The 19,295-nt window shown below is 38.4% G+C and overlaps 1 protein-coding gene across 4 annotated transcripts in view; it reads right to left on the reverse strand.

The window, feature by feature from the left end:
- Positions 1-19,295, reverse strand: part of ADGRG6 (adhesion G protein-coupled receptor G6) — a 110,744-nt gene that overhangs the window by 52,179 nt on the left and 39,270 nt on the right. For 3 of the 4 annotated variants that reach the window (XM_058836113.1, XM_058836110.1, XM_058836111.1), the window contains exons 3-6: positions 15,622-15,963; positions 9,354-9,974; positions 4,485-4,553; positions 1,341-1,424 (exon numbers count right to left, since the gene is read on the reverse strand). In XM_058836113.1, the coding sequence (XP_058692096.1) occupies positions 1,341-1,424; positions 4,485-4,553; positions 9,354-9,974; positions 15,622-15,963 (1,116 nt within the window). The remainder of the gene's footprint in view (positions 1-1,340; positions 1,425-4,484; positions 4,554-9,353; positions 9,975-15,621; positions 15,964-19,295) is intronic. The other variant, XM_058836112.1, reaches the window with a different exon arrangement.

A 19,295-nucleotide genomic window follows, 5' to 3' on the forward strand; every position in this document is an offset into this window, starting at 1 on the left:
AAAAATCAACTTAACAAGCATGGAAAATGATGCCTGTTAGCTGAGAGAAACTTTAATTTTCCTCTACCATAAATGAACCTGGCTTATTTTCATAATCTTTCTACTTTATCTTGGGACTTTCAAAGCTAGAGAAAGTCTTAATTGTCCATTTTTAAATTCACATTAATAAGATTTAGTTCATTCTGTCATTAAAAAAAATCAGAGTTAACTGCTCATGATGAACATTTGTGAGTGGCTCCACAAAAAGGAAGCAAACACTACTTGGAAGAAATTTTCAATATTTTCTTTTTACTTCTACTGCTTATTAAAACCAAATCATCTGGATTCAGATAAATTCTTTCACATTATGTACTGTACTGCCTGATTGCCAGTGTATAATAAATGATCTGCCAAGAGTAAAAAATACTCCAAGAGTTTTAAATCCTACAGTAACAACTGATGGACTGGGGGAAAAAAACACCCAACCAAAAACCAAACCACAAACCCCACCCAGATTCTAATTTATTTCTGTGGAGTACACTGAAAAAATAAATCTTAAAAAAATATACATTTGAGCATGTGATGAAATTGGCAAAATCTGTCTTTAACAACCAACTTTAACAAACTAATAAATATTTTAGCAGCACTTCACAAAATGATGCTCAGTCTTTAGGAGACGGTGATATCACAGAATTTGAGAAAGCCTCAAAAGAAATCCTGGCTTTATTCCTGTGCTAATAATAGGCTCATTTACTACCTTATTTTTTCCCTTAATCTTTCTAAATGAAATGTAAACGATATCTGATACTGTCAACATTTTCCCTAGTAAAGTCTGATCCAGCTCTTCTTTAAGTCAGTGGAAAGATTTTCTGTTGACTCAGTGGAAGTGGCTTTGCTCCATAGGAATGGTTCCACTTGGCTCCTGCGCCTGAGGAACGGCGAGGACCTAGTGAGGAGCAATCCAAGCATACTACCACCCTGGCTGCACAAGTGGGAGCTACACAACGTCTGAAAATCTCCAGCCTTGAAACACCTCAACAGCACGGTTCTTTTCGGACCCTTTCCAAAAAAGGGTCCTTGCATTGTTCCTTGCATTGTTAAATGCAGTGGGTGACACAAAGTTAGTCCCTTTCACAGAACAGCCAGGTAAACACGAAGCAAATAAACACTGAGTTTGGGTCTGTTCTCATTTGCACCATTCTGACATGGTCCAGAGATTTAGTCCTGATTCACTCAGTGTAAATGAGATCAGAACTGAGACATGACCCTTGACATTATGATGGTAGGAAAAACACACCTTAAAATACAACAAATTTGCTTTAGACACAGTACAAGGAAAAATGTAACACAGGATTTCTTACCATTGTTTGGCTTATCGTTTCTATTAGTATCAGGCATGTTAGTGGTGACAGTGGGTGGTGTAGGAGTAGTAGCATTTACAGTAGCTGGTAATAAAGATGAGAAAGAGGTGAACTTGAATGAAATATGAATGTTAATAAGGTAAGACAAAATGGGAACAATGCATGACAATGTAAAATGAAACCATCTACACACAATGCCGTAAATGTTAAAAAAACACATTATTTTTTTTGTACAAAGCGATGAATACATATGAACTGAGGCCCCAGTCCTGCAATCCTCACTTGCACTGACTTCAGTGGGAATTTTGCCAGTGTAAATTTTGCAGGATCAGTCCTGCACTCCTTTCATAAACTCAAAATCCTCTCATGAGAGCCGTGGTTGTGTGAAGACCAGAAAAAGGAGAAGTTCTAAGATGCATGCACTTAGAATGCTGCTTGTGAATAGAACCTTTGTCCTTCCTCAAAGACTGAATATGACAAACGAATGAGAAACTAAAACACTCATGTAAGGATTCAATTAACTCCACTGAACTCAAAACAATGAAGAGAATCGAAATCAGACTTGGAACAGGTGAAGTAAAATATCTATTTTGAAAGCTTTATGTAGAAGCTCAGCTGTACTGTTCCCACTGACACCAACAGGAGTCACTCCACAAAATCCTGAAGAGCTGGCTGAACACTTTTCAAAACTTGAAGGAGGAGCCAGAATTCCAAATTTCCCCCACAATGGGCTGGAAGGGTTTATGTGCTAGAAGAATTCAAAGATCGTGCCACTAAATTTTCAAATAATGCTTTGGAAAATAATTTAGTTTTGTTCAGTAACTCCCAGGGAATGCAAATCCATTCACTGATAGATTTTTTCCTGAAAACCCATATTTAAAATCTGAAGGTTGATATGGTAAAATATCCCAGTGTTACATGGCTTTGGAAGATTTTGACCAAGAATCAACTTAGGAAGGTTAAGAAGTTATATTTTGGGCAAGAAATAGCATTTTTAATGTTTTGCTAGGTTGATTTATCTAACCTTTTGAATCCACAAGTCACAAACCTGTCACAGCTTAAGGAGCACATCCATGTTCAGGTTTCAGTGAGACAAGAAAATTAGGGAAAGAGAAGGAAAAGTTGGACACAAACAGATTTTAACTGGGAAAGTGAGCATATAAGGTGACACCTCGAAATATAAAAAACAGCTCTTCCATGAAACTTCAGAGTGATATTGTCTGAGGATTAATTTAAAATGCTTCTTAGAGATTGTGTCCTCCAGCCAATGCTGCTGAAGGAGGCATCTAATGAACAAAAATATTGCATAAAGTATATATTGCATATTGCATAATAAGCATAATGGAGAAATCAGTTCTTTCATCAGACATAGCTGACATAACCTGGCATCCACAAACTATTTTACTGTTGTTATTGCACAATACTCAACAAACAAAGGAATCCAAACTGGCCTCACAGTTTAGACAAAGTCTGTGGTATTGACAGAAATGGACAGACAGACATATTTTTATGATTTTCATTATTATGACTGTGTTATGATGGTGCTAAGTGGGATAAACCTGATCTGGCATCTTATTCCAAAGTGACAAACTGAACACAAGGGACACTTTACCAAACACTTTTTAGAGAAGGAAAGAGTAATACCTTTGTGAAAATACTCCTAGTCTATATTGAAGTCTTTACAGATGGTCTAAGAAATTAAGAAGGCAAGTTTGAAAGGCAGCATATTTTATGAGAGGCACTATCTATTACCAGAGAAGTCATTTAAGCTGAGACTAAGGATAAGGCTTTTAGAAAAGCAGGCTTGTTTAGCTGAAAGTGTGTCCATTTCTGCAGCCATATTAGCTGATGTTATGAAAGATATTCTCTCTCTTTCATACCAAGCCATTTTAATGAAGGAAAACACTCCAAGATCTTCTGAAAGAATGTTATTTATACAGTGGTACCCTTTACATACAAAAAGACCAATATTGAATAATTGTGGATTCCTCATTTACCCAAACTATTTGAGTAGTAATATTTAGATCATACTGTGCTTTGTGAATATGATGCCTTAAAATTACTGTTTAAAATCTGATTATGGGCATTAATAGCATTTCACTTTCCCTATGGAGACCAGTACAATAAGCTCCAAGAACCTGAACCAAACTGATCTCAGGAAAATCTGAGAAAAGTACACTGAAAGCTGTCATAGATCTCTTATTGGGTTTCCAAGTAGAGTGTGTTTTCCTTTTTATTTTTAAACTAAATCAAATTTATTTATAAATACTGGTTTTGAAAGGTTTCTGAGACTTCTTGTTCTCCTTTTTTATTTTATTCTCTCCTGTCTCTTTCTTCCATCATTCAGCTGGAAAGGGGTTACAAAACTGGATATTTTTGGTGCAGTTGCTGCTGTAATTAAAGTTTAGTATATCATGCCAACACATTGTAAGGCCTTGTCAAACTTTCCTTTTTATGGAACTTCAGCATCTGAGCAGAACAGTAAGAATTAACCATCCTTGCATGCCCAATGATTCATGTGACATGGAAATCTGTAGGGTTCACCCATTCCTTGCATTCAACTGATCTGACCTTTAAAAACACCTAATGAATTTTTATATGTGGTGATTTTTACATTATTAATCCATCACTAAGTGCCCTAGCATGTGTTTCTTTCTCTAAAAGCTGATTAATTTTGCAGTTCAATGGTAATTATTTTACCTGATAATCCCAGTGTATCTAGCCTCAAAATACTTTATTGAAAAAAAAAACCAACCTAATAAAAGCTAGTTCTTTTATTTACATCTCCTCATTTTTTTTTTTTTTAACAGATTTACCTACTACTTATACTGGTTAATATTTTACTCTGAAAATGTGCAGGAGGGAAAGAGGTGGAGAAAGAAATGAAAGCAGTCAGTTAATTCAGTTTTGATATAATGAAGGCTATTTGGAAAATGTATTATCAAGGGAGTGATCACATTTTTTCCACATACTGTACTTAGAGGATACCCACATACTTGATGAGACTAAAGAATTCCTTTCCTTGCTATTTTTTATTGCCACTCACCCTTTTATAAATGATAATAAAAAAGAAATGGAATAAAAACCCAAGGCAAATAAAGATTTCCCAAAGATGAAACTGTGAAAAGGATCTGGGTTTCTTACCTTGGCAAAGACTTCCTAAGTTTGCACAACTGGTTGGTTCAATTGAAGAAGAGGGAATTAGGTATGAGCCTTTAAAAGAAGAAATCAAATAATTTAGAAAGGGTTAGTTACTGGGCCTGAAACACATTATATTGTGCAGTGACACATTCCTCTTTCTAATTTCTCTCAGTGGCAAAACTGACACTACCATTTGCCTATAAGTCTTACAAGTTTTCAGTTTCTGTTGCGGCTCAGGGATCCCTGAAAACCCTGCTGACTCGCAAGTTAAGAGTCACTTACGTAGCCTCCCGTGGTTTTCTTAGCTTTCATTAAATAACCTCACGTTAAAGGAATGCAGCTTGTGTGTGCTCTGTGAAATGGGTTTAAGCAAAGGGGTCAGTATGGCCATGGGATTTATGTGATTTTCATAACAAGGCATGCTTTGGAAGAGCGACTACTCTCTGCTACTGCAGCACAGGCTACCCAGAACACACTTCTGAGTAATCTGCCTGTGACAGACACCAACCAGATAAAAGGTGATTAAACTTGTTCCTCTGCCCAGGGCGAGGGTGTGATTAGCATTCTGGTATGCATGATTTATAAACAGATAATATTATAAGTCTGTATCTCTACAGAATTATTCATAACAACAAGCATTACACTTTGATGATCTGGAGACAAAACCAAGGCACACAAGAATGGCTACACAAAAAGAATTGGCGTAACTGCATTAATTACACTTCACGTATCCCAGAGGTTCAGCTGCAGATGCAGCTGCCTTTGCACACTGTGTTGAATATAATGGGACCATAGAGCTCTGGCAAAATGTGAACCCACTAAGAGTTTTGCCCTTTTGGCTTTTGCTTTACCACTTCAGAATCATATTGACTCAATGAGGTTCTCTCATGAAACACACTATCCTTCCATAAAATTAAATAGCCACCACCCATCAGCTTGTAAAGATAGCTAAGAAAATATTTCCTGTGATGCAAGAACAAATGAAGCATGGAGCATTGACACAGAAATTGTATCATGCCACAGATACCACTACATGTATTGCCCACAAATATAGGGTGGTTTAAAACAAGTGATCCTTAACAAATACTTAATTTCACCATTTTTTTTAATGGATTAAGAAATAGAGGCAAATTCACTTCTTATGAACCCCAGGAAGGATGCTCTAAGTAAGAGGATGTTCTATCCTTTGAATGAGGTGGTTTTTTTCTCCCAAAATAAGTTTGCTAATATTAAACAGTCAATATCAAAACCCACTCTAAGTTTCACCCCTGTTGTGTAATGTGGAAAGATGACTTGAGAGTTGGCTGGAAATACTGTGGGTGTTTGTATTTTCTTCACTGAGTATTTAAAACAAGATTGTGGTTTTATTTGGTGAAACTAAAAAAAAAATCAAATCCAAATTTACAGAACATTTAAGTCAGAAGACTACTGCACTGAGTTTGCATGGCAAGTGTTTGGCAGCAAGGGGGTTTCAGGGACAGTTCTGAGAGAAGCCTCTCACAGAAGCTTTCCATATGTCCAATGGAGACAGTTCCAGTCGGCTCCAAGATGGATGTGTTGGCCAAGGCTAAGCCTGTAGGCAGCAATGGCAGTGTCTCTGGGATAATGGATTTTAAAAGGGGGAAAACTCACTGCACAACAGCAATTGCAGCCAAGAGAGGAGTGAGAATGTGTGAGAGCAAATTCCCACAGACACCAAGGCCAGTGAGGAAGGAGGGGCAGGAGGTGCTTCAGGTGTCTGAGCTCAGATTCCCCTGCAGCCCATGGGGAAGCAGCTGTGCCTCTGCAGCCCATGGAGGTCCATGGGGGCACAGTGATCCACCTGCAGCCCTTGGATGTCCATGATGGAGCAGAGATCCACCTGCAGCCCTTGGATGTCCATGATGGAGCAGAGATCCACCTGCAGCCCTTGCATGTCCATGGTGGAGCAGAGATCCACCTGCAGCCCTTGGATGTCTACAGTGAAGTGGAGATCCACCTGCAGCCTGTGGAACACCCCATGCTAGGAGCAGGTGGATGCCTGAAGGAGGCTGTTACCCTGTGGAAAGCTGGCACTGGAGAAGATTCCTGGCAGGACCTGTGGACCCATGAAGACAGAAGCCTATTCTAGAGCAGGTTTGCTGACAGGACTCATGACCCCATGAAACTGTATTACAGACACATTGTAATACATCTCACTTCAAATATCTAAAACTCAGACATCCATATCTGCTTGTCATTCTAGACTTTATAGCCAGTGGAGAGGAACAGACACTCCTACAGCAAAAGAACTTTGACTTCACTGAGACATCATTTCCAGCATGAGATGCACTGACCTGTGGAATAGCCTTTTTGATTCCACTGCTCATAAACAGCACTGAGGGCAATTATCTTAGCCTGAAATATTGCCCAGCTGCCTAAGGCAGACACATCCCACACTGAGTTAAATCTGAGAGTGAAATTAAGGATTCCTTTGGTCTTTGGGAATGAACGACTCATGAAATGCACATGAAAAAAAACAATTGCAGGCATGGACAGATACGTGGCCAAGTTACCCTTAAAATGAGTAGATCATATCCTGCTATAGCTGTAGGCAGTGCAGGCTTCAGAATCAGAACCAGAAGTTGATTAAACATTCCTCAGTTTGCCTGCACTGAACTCTGAACTGGTGGTCAATAGCCATACATCTATCACTACCTAGGTTACTTGTTTTAAAATAAATCCAGATACCTAAGCTGTGTATGCATACCTTTAAACGCAATTTACACAAAGGTATGGCAATAAAAACAGAATTCTATCAAGTCCTATGCAAACACCCCACCACAACTGCACAGCTGTGAAAACATTAGTCTAAGGAATAAACTAATAAAAGGTAAAACTATGAAAAGATTACCTGAAACAATTTGCCAGTGTTTTACGTTCCATAAATCTACTTGTAAAAGCTTTGCCTGAAAAACCCTGAAAATAATACCCCTTGAAAATGTATGCACTGTTCAAGCAAAGATATGTTGAGATTGCTTCTAAATGCTTGGTTTGCTTTTTTTTAAAGCTACAAGCCACTTCCTGGTGAAGCATTATTGGAGTTGTGTGAAAAACTCTTTTCTGCATAAATCCTTTCACTGCTGTTAAATGAAGCCTAATCAGAGTCAGCTCCCCAATGTCAGTGGTTTATTCATGGTTGATAGCCTGACTCATCAACTCTCCTGTTGAAAGCTGGTTTTACAAAGAAGGCTTTTACTTGAGAGAAGGAAGGGAAGACAATTCTAACAATTTAATCTCTGGGTTTAGTAACCATCTTTGAAATGGCACTGAACCCAGAATTTTCTTTTACTCTGGCTCAGGAAAGCCTGTATCACAGAGGGTGATTTCACATCAAGGAATGAAAAAGACTGGCTAGTGAGTCAGTTTCCTCACAGACTTATTTAGAGGTAACAACAATGTTTATATGTAGATACATTTTAAATTACTTGTATAGATACTGGGCGTAAAGCAGAAACATTAATATATTTTTTTCTAAAACAATGTTCTGCTGCAGGAAAACTATTGATCACTCACATCTCACAGAATAAAGCTGTGGAGTTAAAATAATTCTATTGTTTCTATGACCACAGCTGTGATATTATATTTGTGTCTTAGGATTGTGCAGTCTTTAACAGAAAAAAAACCCAAAAACCAAGACTCCTACTCCAGTCAAAATTAAAAGAGATCATCTTTTACAGAGATAAGTTGTTTGGTAAAAGTGTTATGGTGACATCATGGAGTAACAGTGTAAGAAGAATATGATTTTCTGGGAAGTTATTCTCTATCAGATCAGTTTGTACTGATGAAATAGAACTTTTTTTGTCCAGAACACCTTCATCAGTCATGGTCAGATCAGCCTTTTCTTAGTTCTGGTAGAAAGGCAAAGGCACCTAGTTGCTTGTGGTTTTATACATGTGTTGCTTAAGTTTTTTTAGCAGAGGCATGTTGAGATCTTTCTCAGTAGTTCTAGCTGTGAATGAATATCCCACACTTTGATATGAGTACAGTAAAGCAAGCAAAGCACCTTTTTAGCCACCTTAATCCCTCATGAACTATTAGATACATAAACTAGCATGCCTTAGTAATGGCAGTTTCTCTTCCAAACTAAGAATTCTCAGAATGCTGACAGATGCTCTGTCACATACACAAAAAACACTCCAGGACATTTATGTGAATCAAGTGTCTGAGCCATAAAATGAGAATAAACTGGTAAATGTATTGAAATTTATCTTCTGGAGTAATCTACAGAAAAATAAAAAAAACAAACTTCAGTAAGTACCAGTGAAAAAAAGGACTGATGATATGTCATCATGAAGAAAAAAATCCCCTGATTTTGATCTCAAGACCTTCCTTCCTGTCCACCTCTTCTAATTTAATATTTTCTTCTAGGTTCCTGTTGCTATGCCCTGCTTTTGTCACTGCTTTTGCTGGCTCTGCATATACACCATGGGCTCCTCTGGCTAATCAAAGGGCAAGTACAAAAATATTTAGTAATTAATTTGCTAAGGTACATTTATTTTCTCCTGAGACCACAGCAATTTATTTGAGGCTAGCAGGTACCTGCTGTTAACCCCCTTTTGCATGTGCCAATAAGGAGTGTTTAGGAAATCTTAGATCTACAGATCATTTCCAGCACAACTCAATACACCTAGGGGACTTGTTCTTTTCGTTTAAGGAATCAACTCCATACCCTTTCAAAGCCTCTGTGCATGGCAAGAGTTGAGCTAAACTCTAATAAAGGTAAAACCTTGCTATTTTTCTTTCACAGGAATGCTCTCATTTCTTTTCCATCTTGGTTTGTGATATGTTCAGCACAAGACAGGAGTGTGGGGGGGGAAATAAGCAAAAAAAGTTTTGGCAAGGCATACCCACCACAACTCAAATTGTTTTCTGCTTTCAGTGCTGAAGTTGGAATACTCCAGAATTCATTTTCCCAGTCTACAATGTTTCCTTTCACATCGCAGCTGAGGTTGGCCAGTGTTTGCGCATTCATGGTGAAATTCCAGAGGCGGAAGTTGTAAATGTCCCCATTTAGAGAGCTCACTTCATTGCTGTTAGAGCCCAGCACCAGCCTACCATTTCCAGGGATAACCTTGCCAAGGATCTCTGGACAGTTCACTATGTGATAGGTGCTTTTGGCATATATACCTACAGTGCCCAAAAAGCTGTCCCATACAACACACAGCTGTTGAAATGTTCCAGTGAAAAACTCTGCATTTCGGGGCAATGCATTCTTTAGGATGCACTGTGTGCCTGAGATGGACAGAAAATGGCCTTTTGTGGTCTTCCCGAAGCTGAAGAGCTCTCTCAACAATGCATCAGTGTAGGAGAAAACCTTCCAGTCGTCGTTGTCATCGCTGTTGCCCTTGGTTGCTTCAAAGCACAGCGTAAACTGTCGGAGCTCTGGCACTGAGACAGTCTCTGCCACAGACACAGCATCGATGTCAGGAACCTGGGGAACGATGACTTTCTGATTCCTCAGAGACACAGCAACTAGAACCAAGAGCAGATAAGTAAATTAACAACAACAAAAAAATTCCTCACATAGGAATAAAGGCAGACTGGCAGCAGGGGTTAAAGTAACATTCATTAAATCAAACATTCATCAGGTCGTTTTTATCACTGCAATATACCAACAGCACACACCAAGGGGAATTTGACTTGGGAGTGTACTCAGCTCTAAATATGCAGAGATCCTTTCGGTGGCACAGAGAATGCTGTGTGACACCCAGTTAACAACCCCATAAGTTGGTTAAGAGCAATATTAGGACATATTACTATTGACCTCCAACTCTGCTTCAGCTCACTTAATAAAAATTACTTCTCTTTCATCTAGTAAGGATGCATTAAGCAATGGAATAAACCAGTTACTTGAAAAACACAGTATGACTTGCTTTTAAGATACATTATTTTAATTACTTGTCTGCATGACTGCATTACACCAGTGAAGTTCAGGCCTTCCTTCTTTCAAATATTGCAATAGAAGAAAGCCCCCATTACATTTCTTGGCAAATTGAAGCCTTTTGTTGCTGAATTTAGCTAATGGGTATTTCTGCACAGCATTAGGCATCTTCTCATTATGTCCCCAGCAGTTTTCTGGTCGAATACTGCAACTGTGTGCTCATAAATATTTCTATCCAAGCTGTTCCCATTTCCTAACAGTTGGGTCAACAGTTTTGGACTTTGCACAAGTATCTAGAAATTGCTAGTCCTACAGCAATTTACATATTGCTGGAAGGGTATTTAGGCAGAATTGCTCTAACTGTTGTTAAGTATTCTCATTTGCATGGGCAAAATGGCAGCCACCAAATGAGAAAGTGTCACGACACAAACTTTTTCTCTATGAGTACATGAATGACAATTCTGTTCACTGTATGTCAGAGAATGTTATTTTTAAAAAAATAAATGTTAATATGCTCAGTTTTATTGGCACATTTATGGCAGCACAGTTCTTCCAGCCAACTTCTCCACAAAAAAATTTCCAGCTACCAGAGGTAGCAGAGGATGCAAAGGTGTCTGGTGCAGATTGCAACAGCTCTTGGTTTCACCTCTGGCTCCCCTATCTCCTGCAAATGTCTGCTACCTCTTAGACATTTTCACAGTGTGTATGCTGGAAGTGAAACTGTTTCCTGCAGAACCTGAAGAATAAGTGCCACAGTAATTAATTCCCAGTCTCCTCTGAGATTTTTTAGTGATGTCCCATCACTTAAACTAATTACTACACCTATTCTCTTCTCAGAATGAAATAAAACCCTTTCAGATTGGAGGGTGTGAGACACAAGGGATGGATGACTGTCACGGCAGAGAAAAGACAGATATATGGTGGATAAGGATTCTGCTTTGTCTGCGGTACTGCAAGTTCCCTTTGCCAGCGGCTTGCGAAGACTCTGAGCTCCAAACTACCATATTTGGATATACACAGGAACATAATTTGACCAATATATTACATAGTAAAGTAACATAAAGCATTTCACATTATCTGCCAACCCAGTAACTGCATAATGGGAGGGAACAGAGAAAAATACTGGGCTTTTATAGTTACTGGATTTGCTTCATAGATTTATTTTTCTTCCCAAGGGAAAAAGCATGCTGTAACAATTTTATAGATAGAAAATGCGTTCAACCCTCCATTGAAAACAGGGGCATTTTTTAGCAGGTTAATTATACTGTAAACTCCTTTACGTAACATGGAAAGTGTTCCAGAAGCAGCATAAGGATTCAAGACTCGAAAAAGAGGAAAGCTTATTTATATGAGCAATATCCAGACCAGGTGTACAGAAAAGTTACAGACCACCTGGTCACATTTAAGCAGTACAGAAAGAGAAATAAATGGGAAGGACTTTGCCCCCATACTGAAGAAATCTATTTAGTTTTGCTGTATTTTTCGTACAGATTTAACCACAAGCAGCTTCCTCGTATATCAAAAAAACTGACAAGAATTTTGTCCACATGGAGAAAACTGAATCCTGCCATCAGTATTAAGTGCAGATCTCTTTCCTTGTTGCTGTTGCATAGTCAGTCATCATACTGATGAATTTAAATGTTAGTATCAGAGAATATTCTCTGTTTATTTATTTATTTATATTATTTATTATCTGGTTATTCTCTGAGGAAGAATATACATATACTCTTGGAATACGCATCCAAGGGTTTGAGAATGCTTTCAGAATAATGTTAAATTTTTTCTCTTAGGAAGATCCTCAGATGAGCTCAATTGGTTAGAGGATGGTGCTAATAATGCCAGGGTTGTGGGTTTGATCCCTGTGTAGACCACTCACTCCAGAGCTGGGCTAGATGATTCTTCTGGGCCCCTTCCAACTTGGACTGTTCTGTGATAACTGGATTACATTGGGCATGGGGTCTTTTGACACATTTCCTTACGAAGAACGTACAAACACCTACCTTACTTGCATCTCACTGTCCCACATCTCATACACCCCTTCACACACAAGCAAGCCAGGAGTCCTTAGGCTCTATTTTACAACCCCTTGCAGGGACCACTGGTCTCCTGCCAGCTGATGGACTTCTCAGTATACTTTGGTGTTTAATAGATGCCTTCTGCTGTTTCTAGCTCCCCTGCTTTCATCTACCCTGTCACTGATGCTGGAAGAAATGTGAGGCCTGCAAGTGTCCACATACCAAGTATGTTTGGGAGTGTTTTGTTGCTACCTCAGTGAATTGTACTTTTAATCTGGACTACTGCTCTACTTCTTAGCTGTATGCTAAATTGCCTCAAGCATTTCTGTACTAACACAGGTCTGTTGCTCTCCTTCCTCCCCTTTTGATGACTGACTTCTACTTACTGGTGGAGTTATTGCTCACACAGTTAAGTGTTACTAGAATATTATTTACCATGAAAGCTCTTCAGCTGGTGTAAATTGACATAATTCCTCTAAGACTCCAAAGCTGGATTGGTTTGCTGCAGCTGAGGATATGGCCCATCCATCTGCTATTGGTGTGTTGCAGGAGGTGGCAAGCAGGAAGCAAACATTTGTGTGGGTGGCCAATTTGATACAGACAACAGGACACTGCAAAACTCAGTTTGAAACTTACATAAAACTGAGCAGTCACACAAAAGCTGTTCTATTCCCAAATAACCTCTTACAACTCACTCTCTTATGTCTGACTTTCCCCACATTTATGCTGTTCAGTGTACACACTGCATATTAGGATGTATGCACCACTAATGCCTTTTTAAACTACAGTTCTGTATAGCCAATTGTGTGTCTTTGAATGGCCTTTGACTTCCCAACTTTGTATTACTTTGTGAAATTCAAAGTGGAACAAATAAATTAATTTTATTATTATATAAAAATTATAATTTCTGAGAAATGGAAAAAAAAAGTAACAGCATTCCCTTAGTTGTGGGAGAAATTTATGCTCTTGCTCCTGTATCACATTTTTAGTAGCTAAAGATGGTGTCAGCTTTAAGTACAAGCTTTGAAACTTCATGTGAAGTGAGGGGGTGTGCAATTTTACACATGACCTGAAGTGAAGGGGTGTGCAATCTTTTGGATGGCTTTGGGAACTCTGCAAGCATAGCAGAGCATAGTGCTGACATCTGCCATATGGATGTGTTGTCATTTCAGTGTGTGTGCACACTGATGTCCTATTTTCCACATGCATTTATAACTTGAAATGAAAGCAGTACATTATGATCCCTTTTCCAAGACCCTCTTCTGTATCCATTTCCAGGTTAAGCTTTATTATGATCTTTGTCTCCAACTATGTTCTGCAAGTAACACAATTACACAGCTGTGAGCAATAAGTAGAATATAGTTATAATCTGCCCTAGAGGAATGCAGACAGCTCTCCCAGCATCCACAGTCAAAATCAAGATGTCAGGTGAGAGTTACACATTTGGAGTAATGAAACCAAATGAATCCAGCCTCAACCTAGGCTTAGCAGCAAGCCTTAACACAGAGCTTCTGAACTAATATATATGTGAAACATTAAGATATGAGTCACTGGTGAAGTTTTACTTGCACTGGAGAAAAGCCTTCTTTTTCAAAAGGAAAGGCTATCTTCCAAGACTATTTAATTTTGATGGTGCTGTTCATGAGCAAAAGGTACTATTCTATTTGTCATGGAGGTACCGCTCTTGCTTGCATAACAATACATCACTGTAGGTTCATAGACACAAAGGGTTCTCTGCCTATGTTTGTGGACCTTTCCTCTCCTTATTAAACACAGCTGAGGTCAGCATTGCATCTTTTAATTCTGATTGTAACTCATCTCTTAAGTCATACTTAAACATTAAAATATTGAAGAAGAATAAAGAAATAAATCATTTTGCATAATCTGACTGACCTTGATTTTTTGTGAATGATTCATTTTACAACTTCTTACAAACAGCAAGAGTTTTGTTAATTTCAAATAGAGAAGCCTTTCAGAAAATTTGCTTTGACTTTCATAAGAAAACACGTGCTCCTACAATTATTACTACATTATTTTGTCAGTATGAAAGGACCTCAGTAGAGACAAGTATTTTTAGCTCCTCTGTGATGTTACCTTTTTTTTTTCGGGACTGCACACAGATTTTGATGACACAATCACGCCTACTTTTGTCTCATGATTCCTGGGATTTACTAACTTAATTATTTTAAAATATATGAAATATGTAATAAATATTTTTAAATAATCATGTGGAAGATGTGCTTGTGACCAAAGAGAGAACTGCCAAACTTCCCTGCTCTGTGTTTCACAGCCACCCAGCCTGCAGAACATAGCTGTGCTACAAATTAATATAAAGGCTAAATGCAATACTAGTGTTCAGTTTAAGGTGTGCAACCACTACAAAAAGAAAGAGCATACTGAGAGCATACTGAAGAAGAATGCTGAGAATACTGAGAGCATGCAACTGGAAACTATAACCCTGAGGTGGAATGAACAGTCAGCCGCACATGGGGTCTGTCAGTGACTGTCCTAATGCCCTTTGTTACCTCACTGCCCTTTACTGTCTAATTTACTGTCTAATTAATCCTAATTTATGCGTTTAACAAGAAGCCAAACACCAATCAGAAATCATTTGTGTGCTTATCTTCTAGGGAAAAAAGCATGAGTGTCTTTTTAAAACATTGCTACATATTTAGGGAAGGGAAAGAAAGGTCAAGGAACTGGAATGACAGGTAGCCATTTTGCAATGTCAGTTCATCCTCGGGAGTTTGTTCCAGAGGCTGGATGAACCATGAGAAGTTCTGCTTTCCGCACAAACTTCTCCCCACTGCTGGGAGTTACACTGGGCCAGAGGTCCAGGCTAATCTCTCTGGCTCAGCTAGGTTCCCTCTCATGCTCTCCTTTAAGTTTCTATGTCCCTCTCCAGGTATGCTGGCCTGAACGATGCGTATCCTGCTTCCAAATCCTCCAGCATAATTTGGCAGGGAGAGAACTGTTAGGCCTAAAATCTTTGCATGTGAAAAGTTTTTCTAAGACATTTCTTGTCATGTCCTGAAATAAAATAATTTTGATCCAAAGAAAAATAAATTAGCTTATAAAAGATACAAGATAACCCTGTAAAGTGCAGCCTCACCCATTCATTCTCTTCTCATGGAGGACTTCATTCCTTTGGGAAGTGTCATTCTAATCCTTATAGCACATTTCTTTACAACACCTATAATGGGATGAAATGCTTTGGACTTACTTCGTACATAGCTGGCATTAAAACCTTTCTTTTGGATACTGAAGTCACTTTTAAATGACACAATCATTTCATTTCCGGTAGAATTATAGGATAATCCTTTGGCAGTGATGCCACAAAGGTTCATTGGGCTTTCTCCATTGTCTAATGTCAGTGAATCATAAATGCAGCCCGGAGCTTCTTCAATGTCGAAATCAATAAATGTTAGCTGTATGATAAATCCATGAGGTGCTCGGATGATCCACTTGCACGCTTGGCTGTTGGGATAGTCACTGGGGAAGCATGGAGAAGTGAAAACTCCAGAAGGGTCAGTGAGCACGGTCCTACAGTCATAGCATCCATGAGCTGACAATAAAAACAGAGAAAAGCTGGAGGTCAGGGAGAGATGTAACCTAGAGTAACCAACAACACAATAACTAAATGTATTTTTATGCAGAAAAATAGAGATGGGAGGAAGAAAGGCAGAAAAAGGCCTTGTTTCTAGTAGGGAACATGTTGGAGGAATAGTATAGAAAATGCATATTTTATGTAAGAAATTCTATATTTCTTTATATAAAGAAATATAAATTATATTGTTAAGCAATAATTTGTGCACATGATATATATATTTACCATGTATACTGGCCTAAAAAAGGCAAAGTGAAAGCAATGTTCTTCAATTCAGAAAGGCAAATTCTAAAACTGCAACTTCTAAAAAGATGAGTGGTATCATTCACATTTTTTAGCTCCTGGTCTGATGCTGACTTGAGGTTATCCCCAAAGCTCTATGACATGCTATTTTTCCAGAGCGGTGTCCCCGGAAAGGAGCAGCACAAGAATTGGGCTGAAGAGCAGCAGAAGCAGCAGCCCTCGAAGGTTAGTCATCTGCATTTCCAGCTGATGCATTCCACATCAGCCAGAAGGGTAGCAGTGAGCTACTGGCTTTTGAATCAACAGTAAATTACTGTGTTCTTCCCATGCTGACTCAGCTCCATTGACATATTTGTGGCAGTCAGGCTTTAAGAAATTCTTACCCTATTTGTCATACTCTTTTGCTCACCTGCTGTGTTTACCCATGAGAATTTCAAGCCCAGTTAGTCCCCAGGGCTGCATTTCTTGTTTGGTTAACATTTGCTCATTTATCATTTATTTACTTAGTGTATTATAAGATATAATTACCGTGAACTGCCTGCTGCTAAAATCTGTTACAGTTTGCCAAAGCAGCACTGAACAAAATAGGTGGGAACTGAATATCACCAAGAGATAACCAAAGAAACTAACTGGCCCATTTATGCTGAATTACTCTGCAAACATTTCATCAAGCCACAATCCTGTGTCAAGTCCTACAAGGATGAAAAAATATGCATTATTAGTTGCCCAAACTAAAAACAACTTAAAAAGATTTCGAGTGTAAATTACACACAGAAGAGTTTTAGAATAGGAATAAATGCAACTAATTTCTCCAAGGAGCACTTGATGTTTCTTTCCAGTCAGGGTCTTGATATTTTTCAGTCACATTTAAATGGTGTTTGGCATAAGCAAATGGACTCCGACCCTGTGAAGTTGCATGCCAAAAATGCAGTTTAGTTTAATTTACATCTGCAGTTAGAATTGAGAGGCATATTTTTTATAGTTTTTTATAATTTTTATTTCCAAAGCATGAATTGATATGGCCCCAATGAGGTAAAGAGACTATTTGAGCTCTCAGAGCCAAATGCAGGCTGGTTACAGAACGAAAGTTCAGTGGGACGCTTATTTGTTCAAATGGGGAAAAAAGATTGTCTGAAAGATTTGCAGGTAGCTTTGGGAAGAAGTGGTGCTCCTGAAAACTTGATCTGTGTAGTAGAAACAAAAGCCTGCCCATTTTTAATATTCCTGCAAGTCTTTACAGTCGAGGACTATCTCACCTGCACTGCAACCCTGGTGTTCCATTTATTAACCAGAGAGGGAATAATTACTTATTAGTACGGTGAATATAAATCCTGCAGTTGTACAAACAGATGATGGCTTCATCCAGTGGATTTTATACAGATAGGTATCAGTTTTCAGAGAACCACCTTAGACTGAAAGGAGGAGAAACAGGAAAAGCATGCTCTCTGCCACAAGCCACTGCCAGCAGACTCCTAGTCCAGGGCAAGTGAGCCTCTACAGGGCACAGCAGCTGTAGGATGGCTCTGGCAGGAGCTGTCTCCAGCTGGAAGGTTCTGTGATCCAGGGTCCTGATTGCTAGGATAAGGGCTTACAGGGGCTGAGGATTTGGCAGAGGATCTTGCTCATTCTCCTCATTTCTGCCAGAGAAACAAATGACACAGAGCTCTCTGGAAAGTTGAGAACTTTCCTTGGGCACACAGATGGACCTGAAGCCAGGGACTAAGTTGTTAAGTGATGTAAATACATACAGGAACATGGGTGTGAATGTACACTGATTCATCCTGGGGCACCTAAAGTAATCTTAAGGGCATTATAAGACATGGCCAAACCAGAGAAAATATGCTACTTGTCAGTAAAGTGTATGTCCATAATTGGAAGAACATTACACACAACCCGAGACTGGAAAAGTCAAATTTGTCCATCAGAGAGAACTCTGACATTCTTCATGTTTATTAATTCTATTGATCATCAGCAACCAAAAACAGGATGCAGCTTTTCTATTTATCTCTCTCTCCTGAGTATTTATCGTTGTTTCTAGGCTGTGTAAAAAGAAAAAGCCAGCATATATGACAAAAATAGTTTTATCCTTGATGTCACTGTAGATATTAAAACATAAATGTTATTTATGATTTTCAAAATAATTTAATCTTTGCAAAAATGTACTCTCATTTTATTACATTCATATTGTTTTGTTCATTTTACAGAACTAATGTTAAAAAACAGCCCCTAAATTTAGATAGGAAAATAAGTGCTCAAAACTTTGCATACACAGAAGAAACAGATTTGGTAAGCAAAATAGTTGGGTTTTCTTTTTAAGTGGGTTGGCTCCATTTTGGTATAGTAGCTATTCTGTCCATGACTGCAATTTGAAGGAGAAATATCCTGTTTTCATGCAAATGTCCACAGTAGTAAGTAAAAAGAAAAGAAAACAAACAACAAAACTATATATAAACAGAATGGTTTTAAATGGAACGTTTTGCACAGCTTCTCATGAGGCAGTTATTTTTCTATAAACATCACCTATTTTACTCATTAAAGAGAAAAATTGCTGTGGCAACGTTAGGCTGTCAGCCAAAGCTGACAGATATTTTGCAATCCCATTGGACCAGAGCAGTTCTGAGCTGTGGAGAATGAATACTTGTTGAAATATACACCACAAACATTTCTAGAAGCAATCCAAGATATTTTATTGATTTTAATGGGAACAAATTTAGCTATGATATTCCTGGTTAGGAGCCCCACATATGCAGAATCTGCCTGTCAAGTAATTTTTACCACCATAGACCAAAGGAAATGTCTAAATATATTTTATACAATAAAGACCTTTCTTTTTTCCCCCCTCTATTCTTTTCCAAACCAAAAGGAACACCCTCTTCACATAGTGAAATCAAGGACTTAATTTCAACATTTCCTAAATAGAAAGCTTCACTGGGCAATTAATTTGTTTCCATCATGAGAATACACTGTATTATGGTTTTCATTTCATAATCAATTTTTTTTCTGCATCATACTCAGACTTTCTACAGTAAAGAATATTTAAGTATCTA

The sequence above is a fragment of the Poecile atricapillus genome, chromosome 3, assembly GCF_030490865.1.
Source record: "Poecile atricapillus isolate bPoeAtr1 chromosome 3, bPoeAtr1.hap1, whole genome shotgun sequence".
Taxonomy (NCBI): domain Eukaryota; kingdom Metazoa; phylum Chordata; class Aves; order Passeriformes; family Paridae; genus Poecile; species Poecile atricapillus.